General features: G+C 43.8%; 1 protein-coding gene across 1 annotated transcript in view; it reads right to left on the minus strand.

Annotated features, from left to right (window-relative positions):
- grm7 (glutamate metabotropic receptor 7) overlaps positions 1-24,104 on the minus strand; it is a 164,148-nt gene that overhangs the window by 102,311 nt on the left and 37,733 nt on the right. The window contains exon 2 of the mRNA XM_026306234.1: positions 370-586. Within this exon, the coding sequence (XP_026162019.1) occupies positions 370-586 (217 nt within the window). The remainder of the gene's footprint in view (positions 1-369; positions 587-24,104) is intronic.

Here is a 24,104-nt window from a genome sequence, read left to right on the forward strand (position 1 = left end):
ATCAGATATTCTTGGAAATGCAAGCCTCAATCTAAACACATGCATCACGTCAATCACGTCTTCACATTCACTTCACTGAGTTATGACTCAGGGGAGCTTGATTTTGACAGTAATTGCAGCTTTCAGGCACTGAAGGCCTTTAAAGTATTGTACTATTCCCTTTGAGCCACGCTGCTGCCGACTGCAGTGACAAGGAGACAAAAACACTCCGTGTTCATACATACGCCTCCTCCAGTAGCATGTTTCCTTCAAACCAGGTTCACAAGGTCTGAACTGGGTACCAGCATGTCTACGTAACAGTGCATAAACCTAAAGACGGACCTGTGGACAGAAACTAGATCACGTTGGACCCACGCCCAGCAGTCTTACCGGCTTCTCTGGAGAGCTGCATGAAGGCATCCACCCCTTTCTCCCCGTAGCTTCCCTCGGACGCCACGGTGGAGACGTAGTTCCAGCCCATGGCCTTGACGATGTCCACCATAGCCTGAGCCTGGAAACTGTCCGGAGGGACCACCCGGGAAAAGAAGTCGTACCGCCGGTCGTCGCTGAGCTCCGGGGCCGTGGATGCATAGCTGATCTGGGGAATCTGCAGGGAGACAGAAGAAAGAGGAGGAGTCAGGACAACGCCCAGGTGAAAACACCTGCACTGTGGGCAAATCAAACAAAAACGAAGAGAAATACTTTCCAAAATATAAGTTGCATAGTGTGGAACATACGGTATATTCCACAGCAGATAATCATACTTTAGTTGATTATTATAAACATTACATTTGAAGTATTTTGCACATGCAATGAAGCAAAACAAGCAGAGGACTTTTGATGGAGGCCCTGCAGACTTTAAGGATCCGTTACGATCCACATTTAGTTTCCTGTCTTTTCCTCTTCTTCACCTCCTGTTCACACTGTTTATTGAAAACAATAAATTTGCATTATTGCTCAGGAAAATAATTAGTGTATATTATAACGACTCGGCCACTGTGTCCAATTATGTTCAGGAACCTGGATCTAAACAGAACATCCTTAAAATGTATGAAAATCGAGTTTGGGCGTCTTTCACACCGATTTAAACAGCGGGAGCTGAGGCAAAATTCTCTGTTTGCTGGGAAATGAGTTTGAGAGGGAAAGGTGTTCAGGTAATTAGACAAAAGCTGTGTGAGGTCAGGATTACGTGATCTCTGTCTGAGCTCTTCCTCAGGGATGGACTTTAATTTTTACTGGCCATTAGTGAAGAGCAGGATGCACAAACTCTTAAAGCTGCAGATCCTCTCATTAGATATTTCTTCTAATTAGCTTCCGGTCTGCTGAGAGCAGAGATGAACCCACTCACAATATGGATGGGTTAGAAAGTTTGGTGCATGTTAATGCTAAGCTGTGCGTGTGCAGGAGGTTAAACACAGGCCTGCCTGTGGAGCCACTGTATTACACAGGGCTCATTATTTTCAGTTTTTACGTTTCTAAAAAGAAACAAGACAAAGCTCTGGCAGGAAATTGGATTTTAAAAATACCATTTGCAGCACAAACATGCTTTTATTCTGAGAGGAGCCCTGGTGCATAATCAGAAGCTTATTTACACTTTGCCCCTGTTTTTCTACAGTTTCCATTGGGCCTGGACCACATATCATTTATGGATCGTCATTGAGATAATGCTCATCTGCAATAGTATATATATCAATAATAATAATGTCAAACCAACGCAGAGTCGTCATCTTCAACATGACGCACAAGGATAATGGAGGAAATCGAAGGGATGTGGTTTGTGATTCCCTGTATGTGCCTGATTGTCACAGTTTGTAGGCAGAAGGACAAAAACTGCTTGGAACCTGAACAAAGGTGGTACCAAAAAGTGCCAGGTCCCATCTACAACTTGTACCTGACAGAAAACCAAACAGCCTGAGCTGAGCCAGGACCATGGAGAGAAAAAAGGGCCAACCCTCTGCTGAAAAGTCATTACTAGTGACATTTCTCTAAAATCTCAAGGACATAAAATTTAAACTGTTCAAAAAAATATGTATTTGACAGGAATTTAGATATTCTGCAGAAAAATCAGCTGGAAGAAGAGAAGTGACTTCAACAGAGCAGCCTCATTGCTTTAACAGCGTGCACGTGCTGTGATGTCTGAGCGATAAAGTGGAACGATGGTGTTTCAGGGTGTGTACAAGGCTCCATGGTGCACAGTGTCGGTGCTGGGCTGAACGCAGCCAAAGCTGCTGAGCCCCCAGTCTTCAAGAAAATTCTCCTCTACTGGCTGCGTCCTTGAAGTGATGCTGAAATGTGTTTAAAGTTTTATGGCTTCTGACTCAAGACGTTACAAAGGCCAGCTCATCCAGCCAGCAGGGATGGATGCTGCAGCACACACACACACGCACGCACGCACGCACGCACGCGCGCGCGCACACACACACACACACACACACACACACACACACACACACACACACACACACACACACACACACACACACAGTCTGATGACTTCTGGACAAGGTTTGTAATTGTGGATCATTCCGGGTAGACTGCTGGACAAGAACAGAAACTTTATTAACATTAATATATGTGACAAAGTGCAACAATCTATGTGTTCACACACACACACATTTCGTCTGCAACAGCCAGAAATATTCAGACACACCCTGTGTCTATCAGGAGCAAAACAGGATTTCCATTTTTTCCACGTTTCATTTCCATTAACCACGACCTCCATCGTTCACTAACTTACCGGGGGGGGGGGGGGCTATCTACTCCTCACTGGACCCTACGTTACCACAAAGCAGCACCATGCAGCAGGAATCACAGTCCAACCCACAGAAGCTTTAAAACACAGGAGAGATATGCAGATATGCAAAGTTGTGGAGTTTTCCAGAGCCTCCACTCACTACAACACTTTGATGGATTGAACATCACGTTAAAGCAGAGACGTCACTTCCCATGAGAACCGGTGACGTTCAGCTGGTATAAAACGTGACTGCTCATCATCCTCAGCTGATGACGACAAACCCTGAGTGAGGACTAAATGTGCGTTGCCATCTTTACTGCGCACACACAGAAAACAAAACTACCACTGCAGGTGAAGCCTGAATTCTTGAGCAAGGCCCACGTATTCCAGAAAAGGAAGAGGAAACAAACAGAGGTGAGTGATGATGCAGGTAAATAAGAATGAATAAATAAAAAGAGCCGGGGCCTGAAGTTTGGCAGCAAACCCAACTCTCGGCCCCTGTGACAGATTAGACCCATAAGCAGCTTGGTCATCCCTTTCTCCCTCTACTCTATCATACCTGCTGGCATCCCGCTTTCTTCCCCTGGACATAGAAAGGTCAACACCTTGACAGCTTCAATAAAACACAACCGGCACTACAATGTGACAATGGCTAAACCGCATTGATCTGAAGCCCAAGGGGAAAAAGCCGGAGGGCGGAGGCGCAGGGAGTCCTGGAGAAGTAAACATGACCTGAGCTGGAAGGTGAAGGAGGATAAAGCCGCATTGATCCAAGACAGATGACAATAGACGGAGAGAGGAAAGACAGGAAATGATCGACAGCGAAGACAGAGGGGCTGACAGCAAAAGGAGCAAAGACGGGAAAGAGACGAGGAGTTCGAAGGAGAATGACAATGCGACAGAGAGAGAGATCCAAGATTGATTCGGGCCCCACAGCTCCTCCGGACCTGAGTGGAATAAGAAAGTAGTGCAAGTCATTCAGAAGAAACAAAGGAAGAGCAAGTGAGGGAAAAACAGTCTGGGTGGCCTCCGAGATGCATCCAACATGGTTATTGACATTTCCATCTGACATTTGTGCGAGCCTCGATGGCAGAGGACTTGAAGTTATTGACCTTCTGCTGAACGCTGATGTCTATTAAATGAGTGTTTGTCTGGGACGAGCGCTGATTTGTGACAGCTGCCATCGCTGGTGTCCCGTGGCCTTTTGGCTTACATGTACTGTCTGAACTTTTTGTCACATGGGTCACACTCCCTGTCAGTGCACAGAGCATCGCCATGGATACAAACAGGTGGAAGGACTAGAGTCCTGGACTTTGAAAAGTTTGTTGTTATTGGGTCATGTATTAAAGCAGAACAACAAACAGCGATCCTGTTTGAAGAAGGTTCACGTGAACTAAATGTATTAAATCTAATTGACTTAATGAAAAGCCGTCACATTCGTTACTGTAACACCCAAATGTAGACACATTGGTCAAAAATGACAGAAGATCAACCTTAAAAGAGAGTCAAAGGCTTACTGAGAGTTCAGACAGACACAACAGAGCCAGGGAAACCAGAGGCAGAGTATAGTCCAGATCCAGTTCAACAAAACAGAATCAGTCCAGACAGAAACAGTCCAGGATTGATCAGAGCAGGGTCCAAAACCGGCGTGTAGATCCAAATGTGACGAGCACAAGGTACACAGGGACTCCCGCTTTAGAGGACAAGACAATCTGGAAAAGTCCGACTGTGACGTCACACGGGGGAATGTTCTGCCTGGTGTCGCCTGTCGAACTGCAGCAGGAGGTAAAAAACAAGAACCGGCTGTTATTCAGCAGATTCCAAAGACTGTAGGAGAAGCACATTTTGAACATGTCTGACAGCACCACACAGAGAGAATACAAAAGACTGAGCTGTCCCCGTCTGCATTTGGACTCAGCAGTAACCAACTCTGCCGAGAAAAGAAATGAGGTATACACCTGTTGATTTGTGCTTCGTTTAGCAACATCGCTGCTGTGTCAACATGAAGGGTAATTCAAGCAAAGCCCACATTTCCACTTGTCACTGCAAGTGTCTCATATCCAGATGAGCTTCTGGCACTTTGATTTACACTCAGCCCCATCTCTGTGTCTCTGATGGTCCCATCATGGATCCGATTACAACCGGTCCTTGTTTTCTCTGCAGCATGTAAATCAGTTGGTGCTTGGTAACTGGCAAAACAGCAGAAGAAGAACCTTTGCCCTTTAACGGTGACAGCTATCCAATGACTAACACAACCACATCAGAGAGTCTCTGTGAACTACAGCTCCTCCACACGTGTGGACCATGCAGTGGTCCAACTGATCAGGGATCAGATGAATGCTCCCTGACCTGTATGATCAAATGTGCTGAAGTCACCAGAGACAATAACTGTACCGCAGGTGTCACAGAGGTGATTTCCACTCACTGCTGGAGAGAGGTGGATGAATTTACACCTTTCAGCCTCACCAAACTCAGGTCGGCCAGCCTCCCCTTATACAGTGTCCCATTACACCCAGTCAGAAAACTGACTTGCACTGGAGTCTCCAGGTTTCAAAGTGACTGTTGAATGTTACATATCACTGAATGTGGAATAGCTCTTGCTCGAAATATTCGTTCTGTAAGAGCACGACACAAAAGGACTCCAAAGAGTTAAAAACCACCATAATTAGGCACAAAAGGACTGCAGAGACGTAACTGTCAATAAGAGTCACAAAGCTACCACAAAGAGACAGAAAATTACCATAAAGAGACTCAACTATCAAAAACAGACACAAAAAGACTAAAGACAGACACAAAATGACCGTAAAGACACCAAAACAACAACGAGCGCTGGATCGTTTTCCATCAAACATCAGCTTTAATGCGAACATTGGTCAGACCCAGGTTAGGTGAGGCTTAGGGTTGGACATTTAGTTGGACTGGCTAAGGTAAGGAGCTATGGGAGGCATTGTTCCAACGAGTGTCCTCACAACTACAGAATACAGCGAGTGGAGAAACACTGTGTCCTAATCACACTTAATTACAATGACCCTGCCAGCCCAGGGTACAGCAATCACTGATTTCATTACAACCTCTCATTTTCTCACGCAGGAAGCACACACACACACACAGACAGACAGACACACACACACACACACACTCTCTCACTCTCTCACACATACACACACACACTCAGACAGACAGACAGACACACACACACACACACACTCAGACAGACACACACACAGACACACACAGGCGCATGCATTCATCAACACGCTGTTATTTTCGCAGCCTGCTGATGGATGGCTAAATGAAGCAGAAAGCAACAAGCCCCTGCATGGTTATACACGCTCACTGGGCTCATGTGCATGTCCGTGTGTTTGCATGTGGATGTATTGATGTGTGTGTCACTGAATGTGTTAGTGTGTGTGTGTACATTGTTTTCACTATATTTGTAAACCAGAATTCAGACACACCATGGTTCACCCAAAAAAAAAAAAGAACCCAGACTGACACACTTTTGTTGCATCCTCCCCTCTCCACCCCCCCCTCCATCCTCCCCCCTCCATCCTCCCCTCTCCATCCTCCCCTCTCCATCCTCACTCCTCTATCACTCCTTCCTCTTCGAATCTTCCTCGTCTGTCTCAGCGTAAAGAGTCCGAAGGTGATCAGTGGGCGACAGCTCTGACATGCCTCTGATTTAATGGGCCGCACAGATCGAACCACGGTACATGTGTCATGTGATATGAATGGGTTTCTATTTGTCCACATGTGAAGGTCCATAATAATTACAACGCTTCCCCTCCATCACCCAGGAACAAACCACTGCCTGTGTAGAACTGGGGACATGAACAGCATAGTTCTACCTGATGCCTCAGAATCACACCTGTAATAACTACAAAGTTGTGAATCATGTCTCAGACACCTGGTGCAGTGTCAGTGACACCGTGTTACTCAAACTTGACTTCATCATTTCTAACTCACAGCCACAGACCCACTGCAAAGAGACAAAGCTATTTCAGTGGTATAAACCTGAACTGCTCTGCAGGTCTTTGTACTGAGGAAACAACCACAGACACACAACTGCAACAACAATGAAGCAAATACCAATAACTTTTGTAATAACTTGTAAGTTATTTCTGTACTTCAGCTGTTTCTGATGTGATTTGATTTTCATTTTAACAATCTTCACTTTGTCTGTCAGCTCAGTGTGATGAAGTTTAGCAGCAGCACAAACTGCAGCCTGGAACCAACACGTCTCTGAAACACCATGAACCATTAAACTCTATTAGTGCTAGATGGGCACGCCTAGAAATTACTAACCTCATCCGCTCTTTATTGTGCTGATTTAACTTTAACATTGCATAACATTTCTATTATTGCCCCCCAGTCTTCACTCAATAACCCACACGAATAAAAAACTGTTTAGATATGTCTGACAAGTATTCAGAGCCTTAAAACTGGACTTTGTCAAAGTTGCTTTGGCAGCAGTTTGAGTCATCTATGTATGAAACATCCACATGGCCCATATTTCAGTCTTTGCATAAAACTGGTATCTTGTTGGGATTCGGTGACGTCTACTGCCAAAGGTTTTAGATTAGTCACAGTTGACTGATTCCTACAGATGAGATGCAGAAACACACCGTGACAGCTTCTCCTGAATTTCTGTACATTTCCATCACATTAACATCCTGGTCCTGCTCTCTGACACCACACACACGTCCCAGCTGCAGCTCAGTAGCAAGCCATTAAATCCGGACAGGACTCTTTGTGCTTACATAATTCATTAGGAGCACCAGGCCCCTCGCTGTCACTGAGTGGAGTAATCCTATTTAATCTGATGCTGTTAATTCATTTGTCCTACATCGCCCTCGATCCTCACCTCGCTGTCACCTGAAACAGAGGAGGAGCGGGAAATGTAAGACAGGTGAGGAAGAGGGGGAGGAGAGGGGGAGGATGAAATAGAGGAATGTGAGGATGAAGGAGGAGACATTAGAGGAGTAATACTGAACAGGAGAGATGAGGTGAAGGGTCCAAACACACTCTTAGGTTTTAAGTAATGACCTAGCTGCCAATTAAATTTTAAATAACCTCACTTAATTGAATGGCACACTTCCAGTTACAATGAATATTTTAATTTAGCCCATTTGGGAAGCTGGGAGGATGGGGCCCCCACATTATTTTGCTTTAAAATAATTTTAATAGCACTTCAGAGATTTTACAGTTTTGCTTAGAGCTGCTCATGGTTTTCTCTGAGATCATAACACGATAACGTTTGCTATTTTTCACTGCATTGCTGCACCACAACCTCAGTACGGCCCCTAATCTAATCTCCATACAGTAATTTTATACAATTACTGAAATGTGTCTGGTATCTCAAAATGAGTTTTATTCTCTTCACTGCGCTTTGTTGTTGACATAGATGGATTATTGCAAAATGTCACTGAAAGAGACTCAAAACAACAACTTGACAGAGACACGCAATATCCGCAAAGACAGAAAAAAAGAAAAGAAAAACAAACACCACCAAGAGACACACACACAAAAAAAAAAAAAAAATCACTGCAAAGAGATGCTAAACCACCACAGAGGGATGCCAAACCATCTCAAAGACAAAACTGAGAGAAGAGACTAAAAACCAGCACAAAGAGATGCAAACCCATCTCAGTCTGATGCAAATTGACGTATAAGAGACTAAAACCAGCACAGAGATGCAAAACAGTACAGCTCCGTTTTATTGTAGGGAACAATTTCTCTGGAGTCGATGCACAAAAAGACAATGAGGTTTATGACTTTCGTCCAACTCCATCCCAACCCAGCACCTCGCCCTTGTCTCATGGCTTCTTCACCTCTGTCAGTCTCACCCTGTGAGCGCCTCTCGCTGCCAAAACCAAGCACTCGACTCTCTGTGGTCTGCCCAGAGCCCATTAAGCAATCATCAACAAAATGGCAGCTCATTCATTCATTTTGTTTTTGATGCCTCTCGCAAACACACACACACACACACACACACACATATTGATCCTGCAGTTACACGGTGTGAATACTCTGCATTCAACGGCAAAGTGCTGCTAAGAGCAGCAGCATTCTGCTAAAAGCAGCAATGAAACACTTGTCTGTTGAGTGGATATGCTCCAGGCTCTCAGTATCACTGGCTCACATAAACACACTCCTCTCTGCAGCATCCAGCTCTCTGTGGGCTTTTTAAATGTCTCGCAGCTCGGAGCCAGGCGTGTTTCTCAGAGATAGTTGCTTCACACCGCAGCGCCGACAATGAAGCTCCCCCAGTGATTTGCTCCAGTGATGCCGGTCCACCCTCGACACAGCTAGCTCGCTAGCTATCACAGACCAGATTAAGCTTGGTCTCCTGCCTGGTGTGCACACTAAAGCAGAAACAGATTACACTCTCAGACCATAGAGGGTTCACAGGACAGGCAGAGACTCAGGCGCTTTGTTCAGGCTGCTCTGATGCCACAGCGCTCAGAAGTGGAGAGCAGTAAATTGCTGGTATTGTAAACGGCAGAAAAAGACTGAATGAAATGATCAGTTATTGTGTCTGTCACAAACAACTAAAGAAGAATGTGGAGGAGTCTTCATTTACTGCAGCAATTTGCATTCAGCAAGAAAGAAAAGTGGCCTAAACTCAGAGTGACGGAGCTGAGAAGCAGACCGACAGAAGGATTTACCTGTGGGCCTCTATTTGTGATGTTTTAAGGAGGGAAATGAATATTAATAGCACACCTGAGACACACCTATTGTGCTGGCCTTTGCTAATTAAAACACTAATTACCTCATTAGAGGAAGCTGATACTTTAAATCATAAATACTTTAAATTCATTCATTCATCAAACCTGATGGTGGCACCAAGTCAAAAGTCAGACCAGCTAATTACAGATCATCCTGAAGGGAACGTGTCATCACAACCCACCTGTTGACCTGTTTCAGTGCTGGACACAGACTGAGACCACGTCACTGGTGACACAAAGCCACTTCAAATGAATTAGAAAGAACAGAAGTACTGTGATCCTTTTACTGCAGTACCAGTAGAAATACCACACAGTAAAAATCCTCTGTTCCAAGTAAAAGTCCTGCATTCACAATGTTACTGCAGTAAAAGTCCAAAAGTACTACCATCCAAATGAAGTATCCAAAAGTAAAAGTACTCATTGTGCAGAATGGCCCATTTCACATGAATGAATCTGATATTATTGGATTCGAATTATTGATGATTATTGTGCTGATCACTTTAATGTTGGAGCTGATGTTAACTACCTTATATACTTCTAATTTGAAGTACTTTATGTACCGCTGGGTAGCTGACGTTAACTACCTTATATACTTCTAATTTGAAGTACTTTTTATACCGCTGGGTAGCTGACGTTAACTACCTTATATACTTCTAATTTGAAGTACTTTATATACCGCTGGGTAGCTGATGTTAACTACCTTATATACTTCTAATTTGAAGTACTTTATATAACGCCGGGTAGCTGACGTTAACTACCTTATATACTTCTAATTTGAAGTACTTTTTATACCGCTGGGTAGCTGACGTTAACTACCTTATATACTTCTAATTTGAAGTACTTTATATACCGCTGGGTAGCTGAAGTTAACTACCTTATATACTTCTAATTTGAAGTACTTTTTATACCGCTGGGTAGCTGACGTTAACTACCTTATATACTTCTAATTTGAAGTACTTTATATACCGCTGGGTAGCTGACGTTAACTACCTTATATACTTCTAATTTGAAGTACTTTTTATACCGCTGGGTAGCTGACGTTAACTACCTTATATACTTCTAATCTGAAGTACTTTTTATACCGCTGGGTAGCTGACGTTAACTACCTTATATACTTCTGATTTGAAGTACTTTATATACCGCTGGGTAGCTGACGTTAACTACCTTATATACTTCTGATTTGAAGTACTTTATATACCGCTGGGTAGCTGACGTTAACTACCTTATATACTTCTGATTTGAAGTACTTTATATACCGCTGGGTAGCTGACGTTAACTACCTTATATACTTCTAATTTGAAGTACTTTATATACCGCTGGGTAGCTGACGTTAACTACCTTATATACTTCTGATTTGAAGTACTTTATATACCGCTGGGTAGCTGACGTTAACTACCTTATATACTTCTAATTTGAAGTACTTTCCATACTGCTGGGTATCTTGGGAATTTCCCCCCAGGGGTCAATAAAGTTTGATGATCAGTCTGTATTTTGTTGGATCCATCTGATTCTGAAAAGGAACTAAAGTTATCAGATAAATGTAGAGCAGTAAAAAGTACAACGTTTGGATGAAGTAACACAGCATAGAAATACTGCAGAATTGGACTGAAGTACAGTACTTGGGTAAATGTACTAAGTTACTTTCCACTATTCATGGACATTAGATAAAAGTGACTGTTCACCATTCAACTTCTAGTCTCATTCTAATTTAATATGAAGTATTTTTACACCACTGTATTGGTGCTTTTACTTTAGTAATCATCTGGTTGTTTCTTTCACCTACTGACTTGGACATGACTTTATTCAAGGAGCATTAGATTATTTGTCTTAACACACACGTACATGAAAACACACTAAGTAGGTATAGAGTCTAATATGTTAACAGTCTCACACACACTCTGAAGAGAGAATTATAATCTATTACTTACCTGAACACACACAAACTAAATTTGATTATGAGACTGTTATTCTGGCCAAATGTGCCATATTTACCCATCAGCTATCAAGTGGTGTTTACAACATAGTACTATAAACTCTGATTTATAGACATCTAGTAAAAAAAAACATGTATTCTCCTGTGGCTCTCTGAGGTTTATCAGGCCCTAATGAAAACATCACTCCTGCAGCCGTGTGCACTTTTAAAGGTCCATGAAACAGAAATACTGCGCTGAGGCTTTGCAGTGAAGTTTGAGATTTGCCTGTTTGTCTGCAGGTGTTAAACATTAAAAACCCTAAGTTGAAGTTCCTGCTTCTATGAAAGTAGTTATGTGTTACACCTGCTGTGCGAGTGAGAAGCTCTTGAGCTCAATCAAACTCACACACCACAGTTATTTTCCAGTTTTAAGAAGTGGAAAAGGAACACTGAAGGTCGCATGCTGTGCAAACCAGGACTGGCTCTTGCCAAGGGAGGCTTTTACCCTCTCACGTAATTGCACGCTGACCATTTTTCATACACTCGCCCGAACAAAGTCCCCTGCCAGCTTCCCTCCTCATCAAGGCACAGTCAATTCTGCTTCAGTCCACTCTGCGCTCAATATGTTTTAACACCTGCTGCACGCCGCTGGGTCTCAGGGCTCTCGCCGCCTAAGCAGAGTGAAACAGGTGGGTTATAATGAGCAGAGGACAACAAAGATGACTGAGGGAGGTGAAGTGCACGGTTTTCTTCTTTTTCCCCAGAGATATTCTACAAAGACCTCTTCTGAAAGGTTTGAAACTTGTTTTTGACCTGCCAGTCTCACACACTCTTGAAGCTCTTCCCCACCGGGTGGGAAAACAACTAAACTGTGCATGAAATCAGTCGTGAGTGTGAGTGTGAATCAAAGGACACAAACACAAAAACTCTTTCTGCTATTCTGAACACCGAGTGAAGACCCAGTGACTCATCCCTTTTGGGCTTTCATGCTTCGTGTTAATCTAGGTCAGAAATAAAGGCTTTTAACTGGCTTTACACTGGTTGGTGCCTCGTTTGTCTGTAGTTGAGAAAATACTGTGCTCAGCCTCCAGTGCTGTTCCAGTGAATACAGTTTAAAGAAAACTGAAATCTACTCAGGCAACAAGGAGGACAGCATGACATTTATGGTCACCTGCTGAACACAAAGTCCCACATCAGCCCAGATAAAGGAGGGTACTGGTTCTCTGGCAGTTCGGTTTGTCTTTATTCAAGGACAACACCATGACTCAACCAGTATAATCTCTTACAGAAGCTGAGGCATTATGGGTAGTTTGGCTAGGCTAGCAGGTGTTTTCAGTGTTTGTTGTGAGTCAGTACCATTGATGTGTAGAGGGGTTCAGTTTAGTTCAGTTACTCTGTGTCCAGTGGCTTCAATGTGTTGCTGTATTTCATGTTTCACTTTGACAAGACCTGCTTCAATGGGTCTGTCTACAGCAAGCAGCTAACAGCTAGCAACAGGCGGCTAACAGGCAGCTAACAGCTAACGACAGGCAGTTAACAGGAAGCTAACCGCTAATAACGGGCTGTATCAGCATAGCAACGGGGGACTAACAGCTAGCAACGGGCGGCTAACAGCTAGCAGCAGGAGGCTAACAGGAAGCTAACCGCTAATAACGTGCGGCTAACAGCTAACAGGAAGCTAACCGCTAACAACGGGCGGCTAACAGGTAGCAACGGGCAGCTAACAGCAGGGAGCTAACATTAGCTAAAAAACATTCTAAAATAGTCATACTGCTAAATCCACCAACCTGACCAAACCTCTTCAGTTGTCATAGAAACGTGCATGTTGACAACATCAGCTGCAAACAATCATAGCCTCAGGTTCTGCACTCACCTGGTTCTGCTCCAGTCATTCATCTTTCTGAGTAGGAACTGGCTGCAGTGTCGGCCATGTTTTTGACCACCTGTTCTAGGCTCCACTCCCTCACACCCTGGTCAGGTAGCATGGAGAAAACTGATTCTACTCCTCTGACCAGACCCTTATTTTCTGACACTCTAAGCCAGGGGTGCCAAATGGTGGTCCTGGGGCCGGTGGTCCTGATTGTTTTTCAACTTTCCCTGCCCTACCCACTGCTGATTACATGGATCAGGTGTGTTCAGCCAATCAGAAGCAGGGGGAGACCATTTTGCTTTGTCTTCCCTCACTTCCACCCTCATCTGAGATGGTGTCTTCCAGATTCTAATGGACTGACCACACTGGAAAACAGGCAGGACAGTGGCCGTTGAGGACCAGGATTGGGCACCCCTGATCTAAGCTCTCACCTCTCAAGTCATTTCAAACTTAACACTGTGACTATGGCATGAGTTTGAAGGGGTTCATGCTTAAATCAAAAATATATACTGTTATATTTCCCAACTGTAAAACCTTGTTGCTACTGCAACCAACCAATTTTGGTTTCTTCAATATTTAATTTTCATAGCAAAGCACAGAAGAAGAATGAATTGGGACACTTGGATTTTCTAACTTTCTTTACAAAATCAGGCTGAAAAGGTATAAAAACATCATTAAACTCCAAATTTATTTGTGACTGAGAAAGTACCAAAAAATAAAGCGTAGAAAGAAAGCCGCCGACCTCTCGGCTTTTATTTTGTTTGTACCGTGTAAGACTCCTGTCTCACCACGTGAAAAATAAAGGTAATCCTCTTATGCCATCTGTCTTAATAAGGAGGAAAGTGGTTTTCTCATGGACTGCACTGAGCCACAGAGTGAAGAATAACAGCAGCACCCTCCTTATGCCACCGTCCGTCTTTATGTTCTTGATGCCAGTGACGGCCCAGGGCCCACACCGCAGCCTGGACAGCAGCTCTGACAACGTTTCAGTCCGACAGATTAAATATTAAACGTCCAATCGTCCGCTGAGCGTCTGCGGGGAGGCAGCACCAGAGGCACCGAGCAGGAGACAGATCTCACCGAGAGACAGTCGAGCAGAGGCCGGCAGGAGACGCAGACTGGAAGCGAGACAGACACAAAGAGATTGAAACTCATCTCGACATTTGGATAATGAAGACATTGTTCAGAGACGGGCTTTTTGCCTAACAAGCTCACTTTGTATTAGACAGGAGCTTGTATTCGAGTGAACCCGGAGATACGACCCGGTTTTTCTCCCTCACACAGACTGAAGCTCAGTAGGAACAGACAATAACACATGCAGCTGTTCTACAGGACATTTGCCACAGAATGCATTTAAAGAAGAGCTCTTGCAAAGCCCCTGAGCAGAAGTCCAATCAGGTCTGAATGGACACATGAGGGTTGGACTGGACTTACACAAGAATAATACAAATATTCCGAACATATTGACTCTTCTTGCTTCTTCGAATGAACACGTTCACCAAACTGTCTTAGCTGTGCAAACCTACAGTGAATCAACGACAAACAAGATGATCATTATCATTAGCAATCATTAGGCTTGGCTGTTCTGCTGTTTGATTCACAAATACGTGACCAGCCGATGGAAACAGAACCAATTTAGCAGCAGCAGTGGTCACATTAGGAGAAATAAGTGGAAGATACAGGAACAGTCACAGACTATGCGTCATCAGAGCAGAGCAGTGACAGAAATAACGAGGGGAGGGTTCGGTGCTGACAGCTATGCTAACATGCTCACAGTGTAATGCTAACCATCATCGCCACCTGAGTCAGTCCAGTTAACACTGAGCAGAACGTGGCTACAGAGACTAAAGCTGAAAGTCCTTAATTGATCAGTCAATCATCAGAAAATAATCAGCTCTTTATAGGAACTATAACTGATCTGAAATTAACATCTATTCTTTCTGTCTCCTGTTTGATTTTCAGCGTCACATCACCTGTGTGGACTCAGCAGAAGAATGATGAGTTCAGAAAATGAATGTATTGATCTGCCATATAGCTGCACCAACACCTCGGGATACATCCTTGTTTTTCTCAAAGGCATCCACTGTTACTGTAAGGAGCCAAATTATAAATGTATTGATCACATCTACCCTCACCTTAGCTGACTTTGGAAAAATGTAATGTTGGTCTCAGAGTCCTGAGCCATGAGCACGTGATAGTCCTGACACGTGTCCTGTGTTTGCAGCCAACTCAAACCCATTCTCCAACCACACTGATGATGTTTCTCTTGTCTGTACGTCATTCAGGTAACACGAGGACAACCCGCAACTTACCGTCACTTTTCACTACCGGCCGTTTCTTTGAGACGCTCATTACAGTAAAAAGAAAAGCGGCACAGTGACAGAGGAGGGAAGATGCAAATGTTAAAAGAGGAGCATAGTGGGTATGTGGGATCTGGGTAAAGATGGAAATAAGTAAAACTCTCTGATCTTTTTCCTGTTTCGCTCATCCTCTCTGCTCTTTCCTCTGCTATCTCATCTCTCGCTTTCTCTGTTGCTGTGTTTTCCTTGGCTGGCTGCACTGGCACAACTCCTGTGGAACAAGGACAAGGCTTGGCAGGATCCGTTTTCAGGATTGGCTCTAAAGTGGCACTAATATGCTAATTCCTCTCTGTTAAATGAGGAATGTCTTCAGTGGAAGCTCAGGCATCAGGGAACGCTGCTCCACTCCAAGTGATCTATTTATAAAAGCATAGCAGAGTAGGTGGAGGCATCAATCAACAAGCCCAGGAGTGGAGGAGATACGTGGTTAGTGTCAATTACACTGCCGAGCCGTATGTTTAGTCTCAGATGTATGATGTGAACGCTGCTCTGGGCCTCGTTTATCTGTATTTATGGGTTAACATATGAGCCCACAACCAAATGCCCCATCTCAGGTAAAAACAGTCCCACCGGTATTTTGTACTATATAATTCTGTTGGTATATGAGACATATAACATATAAAGGTGCTTGTACTTTCCGTAATCATTAGTACTGACTTAATATTAAATAGAACTATTAAATACACTTTAATGTTCAATGCACTCTGTCTAAAATAGCCACAATATGGGTTAAGGTTGTGCTGCTGTACACCAAACAATACAGTCCAGTTTATTTATTATTAATGAAGAGCTGTGACCACAAACCCTTAAGAAGACATTATTTGAAGTCAGGCTCCATCCTCTACATTTTTAATGCTTATAATAATGTAGAATATTAACGTCACATTTTACCACAACATAAAAGGGAGCTAGCTTATTAAACCAGAGACCCCAAAACAATCCAGTGCATCATCATAACGACCAGCCTACAGTCAGAGCTGTGTTATTTACATTTTGGATTGTCCTGCGTGTGTTTTGGTGACGTTTGCGTCTCATGGAAATATGAGGAATGTCTTTGTTAAAAACCAGCTGAAAGCCTGAGACCAACCATATTAATATTCAACATGCAGACTGCAGAGGCTGGGGATTGAACCGACAACCCTGCAGTTAGTGGACAACCTGCTCTACTATAGTAATGGCTCACATGGTTCTTCCTCACCAACAATGGCAGGTCCGCCTTTTTCCAAAAACCAGCTCCAGACGCTGAGAATGGCCGACACTGAAGGAACAGAGTCCACTGGGGTCTGTTCCATTATATGTGTCCAGTAAGCTAACAAGGTTCTGCATTCACACACATGATGCTGAGGACACCACACCTATTGTTGCTGTGAGTCTCTGGATTGGACTTGGACTCAGCAACACACACACAGAATCAGCAGCTGGTTCCTTCACTGTCCAGTGAGTTTTAGGTGGAAAGTCTGCGACAGTCTGTGAGAACGTAATCATGGAGTTATTAGTGAAAAGGCGTCGATCCGTTGACCCCCCACAGATAAACGATGGCAGTGTGCATGTTGAAATACCACAGCACCCCCACAGCCAGAGACTGGCCCCACACAGCTGACGTCACACTGCATGCAGCTCCCGTGTGGACGCTGCTGTCAGTGCCAGTTTTGCTGTGCTCTATATTAGCTCTGCTGTCGAGTCCCACCGGTGAGCCAGCGAGAACAGAGGGTGACCCGCGGGGTGAGACCACCATCTGCACCTGACTCACGCTGCTCATAAAACATGCCAGCAGCAGAGCGGGGGCCACTCAGGACCTGGGCGACGCTAACAAGGACACTTGTACTGCAGCTGATAATGAAGGTTTGCACACCTGCTTCCTTTGTTGCTGCTGCTGACGTTACACTATACTGTTTGCTTGAAGGGTGATTCCAGCATGATGTGATTTAGGTTTTCATTTTCTGCAGCCTCCACAGGGACGCTCATTACAGCCAGAATTAATATTAAAAGACAAACTGGAAAATAAATAAACTAGGTACCCATAGATCACTAGGTGTTCCCTGAAGCAGGACAGGATGGGCGGGGCAAAGAGCAGGAAGGAGGGGCTTTTGGTGGGAGTTTGTTTTCACTCAGAGACATGAAGCAGAGCAGCTTTAAAAGAACAGGTCAAAAAAGTAATGTAAGTAAAACTGTATAAGCCTTAAGTTGTTTTTGTGTGTGTGTGTGTGTGTGTGTGTGTATAGAAGCCAGCTCTCAGAATACACAGCACCACTGCAATATCCTCAGTAAATACTGCAATATTCACTGGGAAAACCCAATGCAATACTTTGACGCCTCCTGTAAGGTAGAAACGTCACACCCTCAGTGTACATGCAGTGCACTTCCTGTCAGCCAGTGAGATTCTCGTGGTTTTAAAAATGCTGCACGTACAATAAGACTTTAACAGACAACTAGTTAATGAAGCTGAGTGAGGGTCCTCACACCGCTGCATGTTTTAATTTGATTCAGCACAGCACTTCACACGTTCTCTGATACGCTCCTGCATTATTTTACGTGTCCTGGATGTGTCTGTGTGGAAATGCATGGAGGTTCTTATTCCTAGCTGTCACTGAAAAAACAGGTTGTTATGAATCTGGTGACAGATGTGTCGACATGCAGGTGTGTTAAGCTGCACATCATCCTGTCAACTCCAACCTGTTTTCAGAGAACAATTAGTGTAGAAACATCACGAGCATGTAAGATGAACCGCTCCCTGTTGTTCTTACGTTCCTCATTCAGTGTAAGAACACTGATCTCCGAGCTGCAGGAAGAAAAGAGATGGGAGACATGAGATTAAACACTTCCTCCATGTCCCCTGGGCTCAGTCACATGACCTTTGTTTTGGCCGCCATATTGGACGTGTCAGCTGAGATGTTTGTCCTGTGGACCCTGTGGACATCAGTGTGTCCTGTTCTGTGGGAACTGCTGAGTGGACTTGTCATGGACCAGACTCCTGCCAGGTTACTCCACAAAGCGTCGGTACTGGATGGCGTGGGAACAAGAAGGAGCTGATGCTGATGTATTGATGATGTACTGATTATGTATTGATGACGTAGTAGTATTTTAAAATGTCACACTCTGAACGTTCGTGTGTAACTAAACTTCAAATGTGGATAAGCTTTGTAAGGAACATATTTGATTGATTGTATTCTGACATAAGGAATGAGCAGGTATAGATAATGAATCAATGATATTCTGACATATATCTTGACTGCACCTTTCCCTAAAGTAACACCCAGGTGTGACAGGGAAGGTTTGGCTGAGGTGAACAGTGCTGTGCTTTTATGCAGAAGACTGGAGTTCAGTCCTGTTTGAAGCTGCAGTCTGACACTGAGATGGAAACTACTTTTACTTTTTGCTATGAGACTCTGCACATAATAAATCTTTAAGTAAATAAAATTTAAGCTATTGTCAGTAAACTGGAGGATCAGATATTTAGATTTGGATTTAGAGTCGTAGATTCTGGCCGGTCTTGTCTTAATGTTGTAGATTTGTAGATTTAATAATAATAATTAATGAAGTTAAGAGATTATAAAACATAAAAATTGTTCCCCAGCCTTACTCCTCTTACTCAGGCTGGAATCATCTATTGCACTAAATCATCAAATTAAATTAGCGATAAAAATGTAAACCTGAAGTTCTGCTGAAAAAACTCCATGAAAACCAAGTGTGTTGCTATTTTACAGCAAAATAAAGCAAATCATGCCCAGACGGCCAGCATTACTACAGGTATTGTACGATGTGAATGCTTTTCTATAGGAGTACCTTCCACATTAACATCACATTAACACTGCAGGTGTGTTTTGCATCCAAAAAGACATTTACAAACACATGCACACGTGAACCAAACACACCTCAGGTTGTTTTTTGAAAAACCGTTCAGTGGTACCAGGTGATATTCTGCCTATATTAGACCTTCAATCGCTACATGTGTCACGTGACCTGATGGTGAAAACCTCAATAACGAATCTTTCACCGGACAAAGCAGCCGCTGCTCTTTAGTTTTTGTTTTCAGCGTTTCAGTGAAATTACAGCTCATAACTTTCCACTTGCGACTCCTGAATTTAATTTGAGCGAATCTTGCAGTCCAGAGTTTCATTAAGACGAGTCTCCGTTGCAGCCTCATCCTGTGCTTGATGCTGATAAGACAGATGTATTTTTAAATCAAAATCTTGCTGAGCGCAGCCTTAATGGATGAAACCTATCACAGCTCATAATTGTCATCTGGTTTCCCTAAGCTCAGTCTGTTCCATGCAAAGCACAGGTGTTCCCAGGATTTCCCAAACTCTGCATTAATCACTCTTCATATTTGACGCTTGTACAACAGCGCTCGAGGCCAGCACACAGTTCTGATGTGACTCTACTATCAAACAACTGCTGGTGCAGACTCTCTGACGGCAGTTAGTAAGCACTGGGTCGGGGCCCAAAACGAGCCAGGCTTGTTTTTGATGGGCCCTGACTTGACAAGGCTACCTGTATGTTTTAATGAGCCTGGGTCTCTGGCTGGGAATAAATTATCATAATTACATCCTAAGCTGAGACACTTTAAGACGCCTCAGCTCTACAATAGAATAATCTCTGTCCTGCACACTTAAAAACCTTGTCGTGTGAACAAAAGCCATCCATACGGTTGAGGGTGGGGATGCTTTCATAAACAAACCTCAAACAGCACATTCATTCTGGTCCAGAGCGAAGAGTCTTTAATTAACAGCCACTGGGTGAGCAGGCGTCAACATCCTACAGTAATTAAGATAGAAATCAGTAGAACGAGGACGTGACACTGTGAAGCTGTGAATGTCAAAATGTTCAGAAAATGGTCAAAAAAAGCAAATAAATGTTCGTTTTTGTTTCCCTCCATTACAGTTATGTGAATATTAGCAGGTAAGAATGTCCCATATAAAAACATGTGGCTTATTATTTAATCAGACACTGATGAGCAGCTGAATAATAATAAAATAATAAAAATACCTTCCACGTTTTTCTAATTCACAGTATGTGAATAGAACTTCAGATATTTTTATATCTAGGACCTTGAAGTGTAAAATACTGATTTATTCAGCTTGTGATGTATTTATCTCAAACTGTTTAATACTGTGATCACCATAAATCACATAAATCATATCTCTGCATTTTTCTTTATCACGCCAAAGTGCTCCACTCATTTGCATAATCACGTTTGCCACCGCCCTGTTATCGCCTCCTGATGTCGTTCCTGCTGGAAACAGTCGAACATCCTGCTGATGACGACCACAAATAGTGAAATACACACTTCCTGTGTTCTTTTCATGGCGTCAGACACAGGTCGTGGTCAGTCCTCACAGCTTTAGTATCTCTGAGCTGCCCAGAGTGACGTGTGGACGCTGTGTCAGAAAAGATCTGCAGCAGACAGTCCATCATGAGGTGAAGATGTACAAGCGCTTCAGAATCCATGTGGTCGTTTTCACGTCTCCCTCCTCTGCACACGTCGCCTGTCGTCATCGTTCAGTGTGGGAAACATCAACATGGAGGAGGGGGGGCAGTGGAGAGACCTGGACGCTTCACATTGGTTGGACATTTATGGAGAAGCTCCTGATGGAGCCAAACTGGATGGAACATATGGGAACCCAGCAGCTTTGGAGGAGACTGAGCACAAATGAGTTCAGTCTGTGCACGGTGGCAGTTTATGAGCTCTGGGGGTTCACACCTGGTCCATGTCCCTGACACACATGGGTCAAACAGCAGGTCTGATGGAAACAGCAGGTCAGTAAGTTCTGGGATGTGGATGAAGATAATACCTTCATTTTTTCACTCCAGTGTCATCAGCAGGTTCACATTAGTAGTTTTTGGTCAGATCTTGATAACTATTGGATGAGTGGTACAGATAACTGGGATCCCTGGGACCCAAGAATGAATCTGTCTAAATCTGCTGAATCTCACAGTTTAGCGCCACCTTCAGGTTTTCATGAATGCAGTAAAAGATTGGAGAAAAAAATCTCCAAAAAGAAATAACACCCTTGGTGTGATTTATAATTAATGGATTAGTTCAACAGCAGCACAGTGTGGTCAGCAGTGTTGCCTCACAGCAAGAAGGTTCCTGGTTTGAAACCCATCAGGGGCCTTTCTGTGTGGAGTCTGCATGTTCTCCCTGTGCTTGTGTGGGTTTTCTCCAGGTCCTCTGGTTTCCTCCCACAGTCCAAAAACATGTATGTATGTATGGAAACACACAACACATACCAGGAACACACAAACAGCATGAAGACACACACTGTTACACACACTCATGCACAGAGTCTGATGAAAACAGAAAAAAGAAACAGCTCGATCCCAGCTCTGTTTTTATGGCCACATTGTGTGTGTGTGTGTGTGTGTGTGTGTGTGTGTCTCCACCAAACAAAGACCAGGCATGCAACGTGCATTTGATCTCAGTGGCCAACAAGCAATAAATTTTATATCAGGCTGGAAATGGAAATCCTGGTGGGCTGACTAACAGTGCTGATCCGAATACAGACATCTTCACAGAGATAGACAGACAGATAGATATTATAGATCAATACATAGATAGATAGATAGATCAATAGATTGATAGATATAGATATTATAGATCAATAGATTGATAGATTGATTGATAGAGATATAGCTAGATAGACAGATAGATATTATAGATCAATAGCTAGATAAAGATCAATAGATTGATAGAGATAGATATAGATCAATAGATAGATAGATATAGATCAATAGATAGATAGATCAATAGATAGATATAGATCAATAGACTGATAGATAGACTGATAGATAGATAGATAGATAGATAGATAGATAGATAGATAGATAGATAGATAGATAGATAGATAGATAGATAGATAGATAGATAGATAGATAGATTGATTGACTGACAGAGCCAACAAACAAAGAGAACAGGTTTAATTACAGAGAAGAAGAAGAGCAAAGCTGCATCATATGGAAATGTGGTATGAAGGTGTGTTTAACTGCCAATGTGCTGCTCAGAGACCTGGACAGAATTAATGAGGCCCAGCATGAGACAGTTGGAAAATAAATGAGATGGAGACAGTGTGTTGGAGAGAGGAAGGAGCTGTGCACAGTGTGTGTGTGTGTACAGTGTGTGTGTGTGTGTGTGTCTGTGTGTATACAGTGTGTGTGTGCACAGTGTGTGTGTGTGTGTACAGTGTGTGTGTGTGTGTGCACAGTGTTTTTGTGTGTACAGTGTATGTACAGTGGTGTGTGTATGTACAGTGTGTGTGTACAGTTGTGTGTGTGTACAGTGTGTGTGTGTGTGTACAGTGTGTGTGTACAGTTGTGTGTGTGTACAGTGTGTGTGTGTGTGTACAGTGTGTGTGTGTACAGTTGTGTGTGTGTACAGTGTATGTACAGGTGTGTGTATGTACAGTGTGTGTGTGTGTGTACAGTGTGTGTGTATGTACAGTGTGTGTGTGTGTGTACAGTGTGTGTATGTACAGTGTGTGTGTATAGTGTGTGCACAGTGTGTGTGTATGTACAGTGTGTGTGTACAGTGTGTGTGTGTGTGTACAGTGTGTATGTACAGTGTGTGTGTACAGTGTGTGTGTATGTACAGTGTGTGTGCACAGTGTGTGTATAGTGTGTGCGTGTGTACAGTGTGTGCACAGTGTGTGTGTATGTACAGTGTGTGTGCACAGTGTGTGTATAGTGTGTGCGTGTGTACAGTGTGTGCACAGTGTGTGTGTGTGTGCGCACAGTGTGTGTGTGTATGTACAGTGTGTGTGTGCACAGTGTGTGTGTACAGTGTGTGTGTGCACAGTGTGTGTGTACAGTGTGTGTGTGTACAATGTGTGTGTGCGTGTGTGTACAGTGTGTGTGTGCACAGTGTGTGTGTACAGTGTGTGTGTGTGACTGACAGCTGCAGTGAGTAAGACGATGTGGAGATTAATGCCCTTGGATCAGTTGCTGCTCTGCTGTGGGCCTCACTCCTCTGTCCTTGCTCCTCCTGAGGGACAGAAGGAGGCAGGCGCCCTGGGCTGAATAAGGCTTCTTCACCTCAGCGTCTCCTCGTCCTCCTCCTCTCTCACGACGCTCCGGGAGACGCTGGTGTCGAGCCTCTGGAAGTCAGTGGTGGCTGGTGTCGTTTTACACACTGATCTGTGAGTTGTCATTGTTCTGATCAGTTGTCACAGATATAATATTCCACCTGTAATCAGAGGAAGCTTCTGTCGTCCTGTCCTGTCGTCCATCTCCCCGTCCCCACAGTATCTCGTTCTGCTTCGCGCTCTGCCCCCCTTTCCTCCTCTGTCTCGCTCTGAGCCAGTTAACGTAATCGACAGTGGGGTCTGGGGGATTGGGGCACGGCAGGAGTCGTTAGCAGGAGCTGGCAGGCTCGCCTGGCGACTCTTTCAGTTTAATGTGTGTGCTTCCCTGAAAGGTCCCTGTTGTCCACAACGAGATGCTGTGTAAGGCCAGAGCAGGTAGCAGCATGTGGGGGGGGGGGGTGAGCACTTTATATCAGTGTATATCAGTGTATATCAGTGTATAT

This window comes from Mastacembelus armatus, chromosome 5 (assembly GCF_900324485.2).
Source record: "Mastacembelus armatus chromosome 5, fMasArm1.2, whole genome shotgun sequence".
In the NCBI taxonomy this organism is placed as follows: Eukaryota; Metazoa; Chordata; class Actinopteri; order Synbranchiformes; family Mastacembelidae; genus Mastacembelus; species Mastacembelus armatus.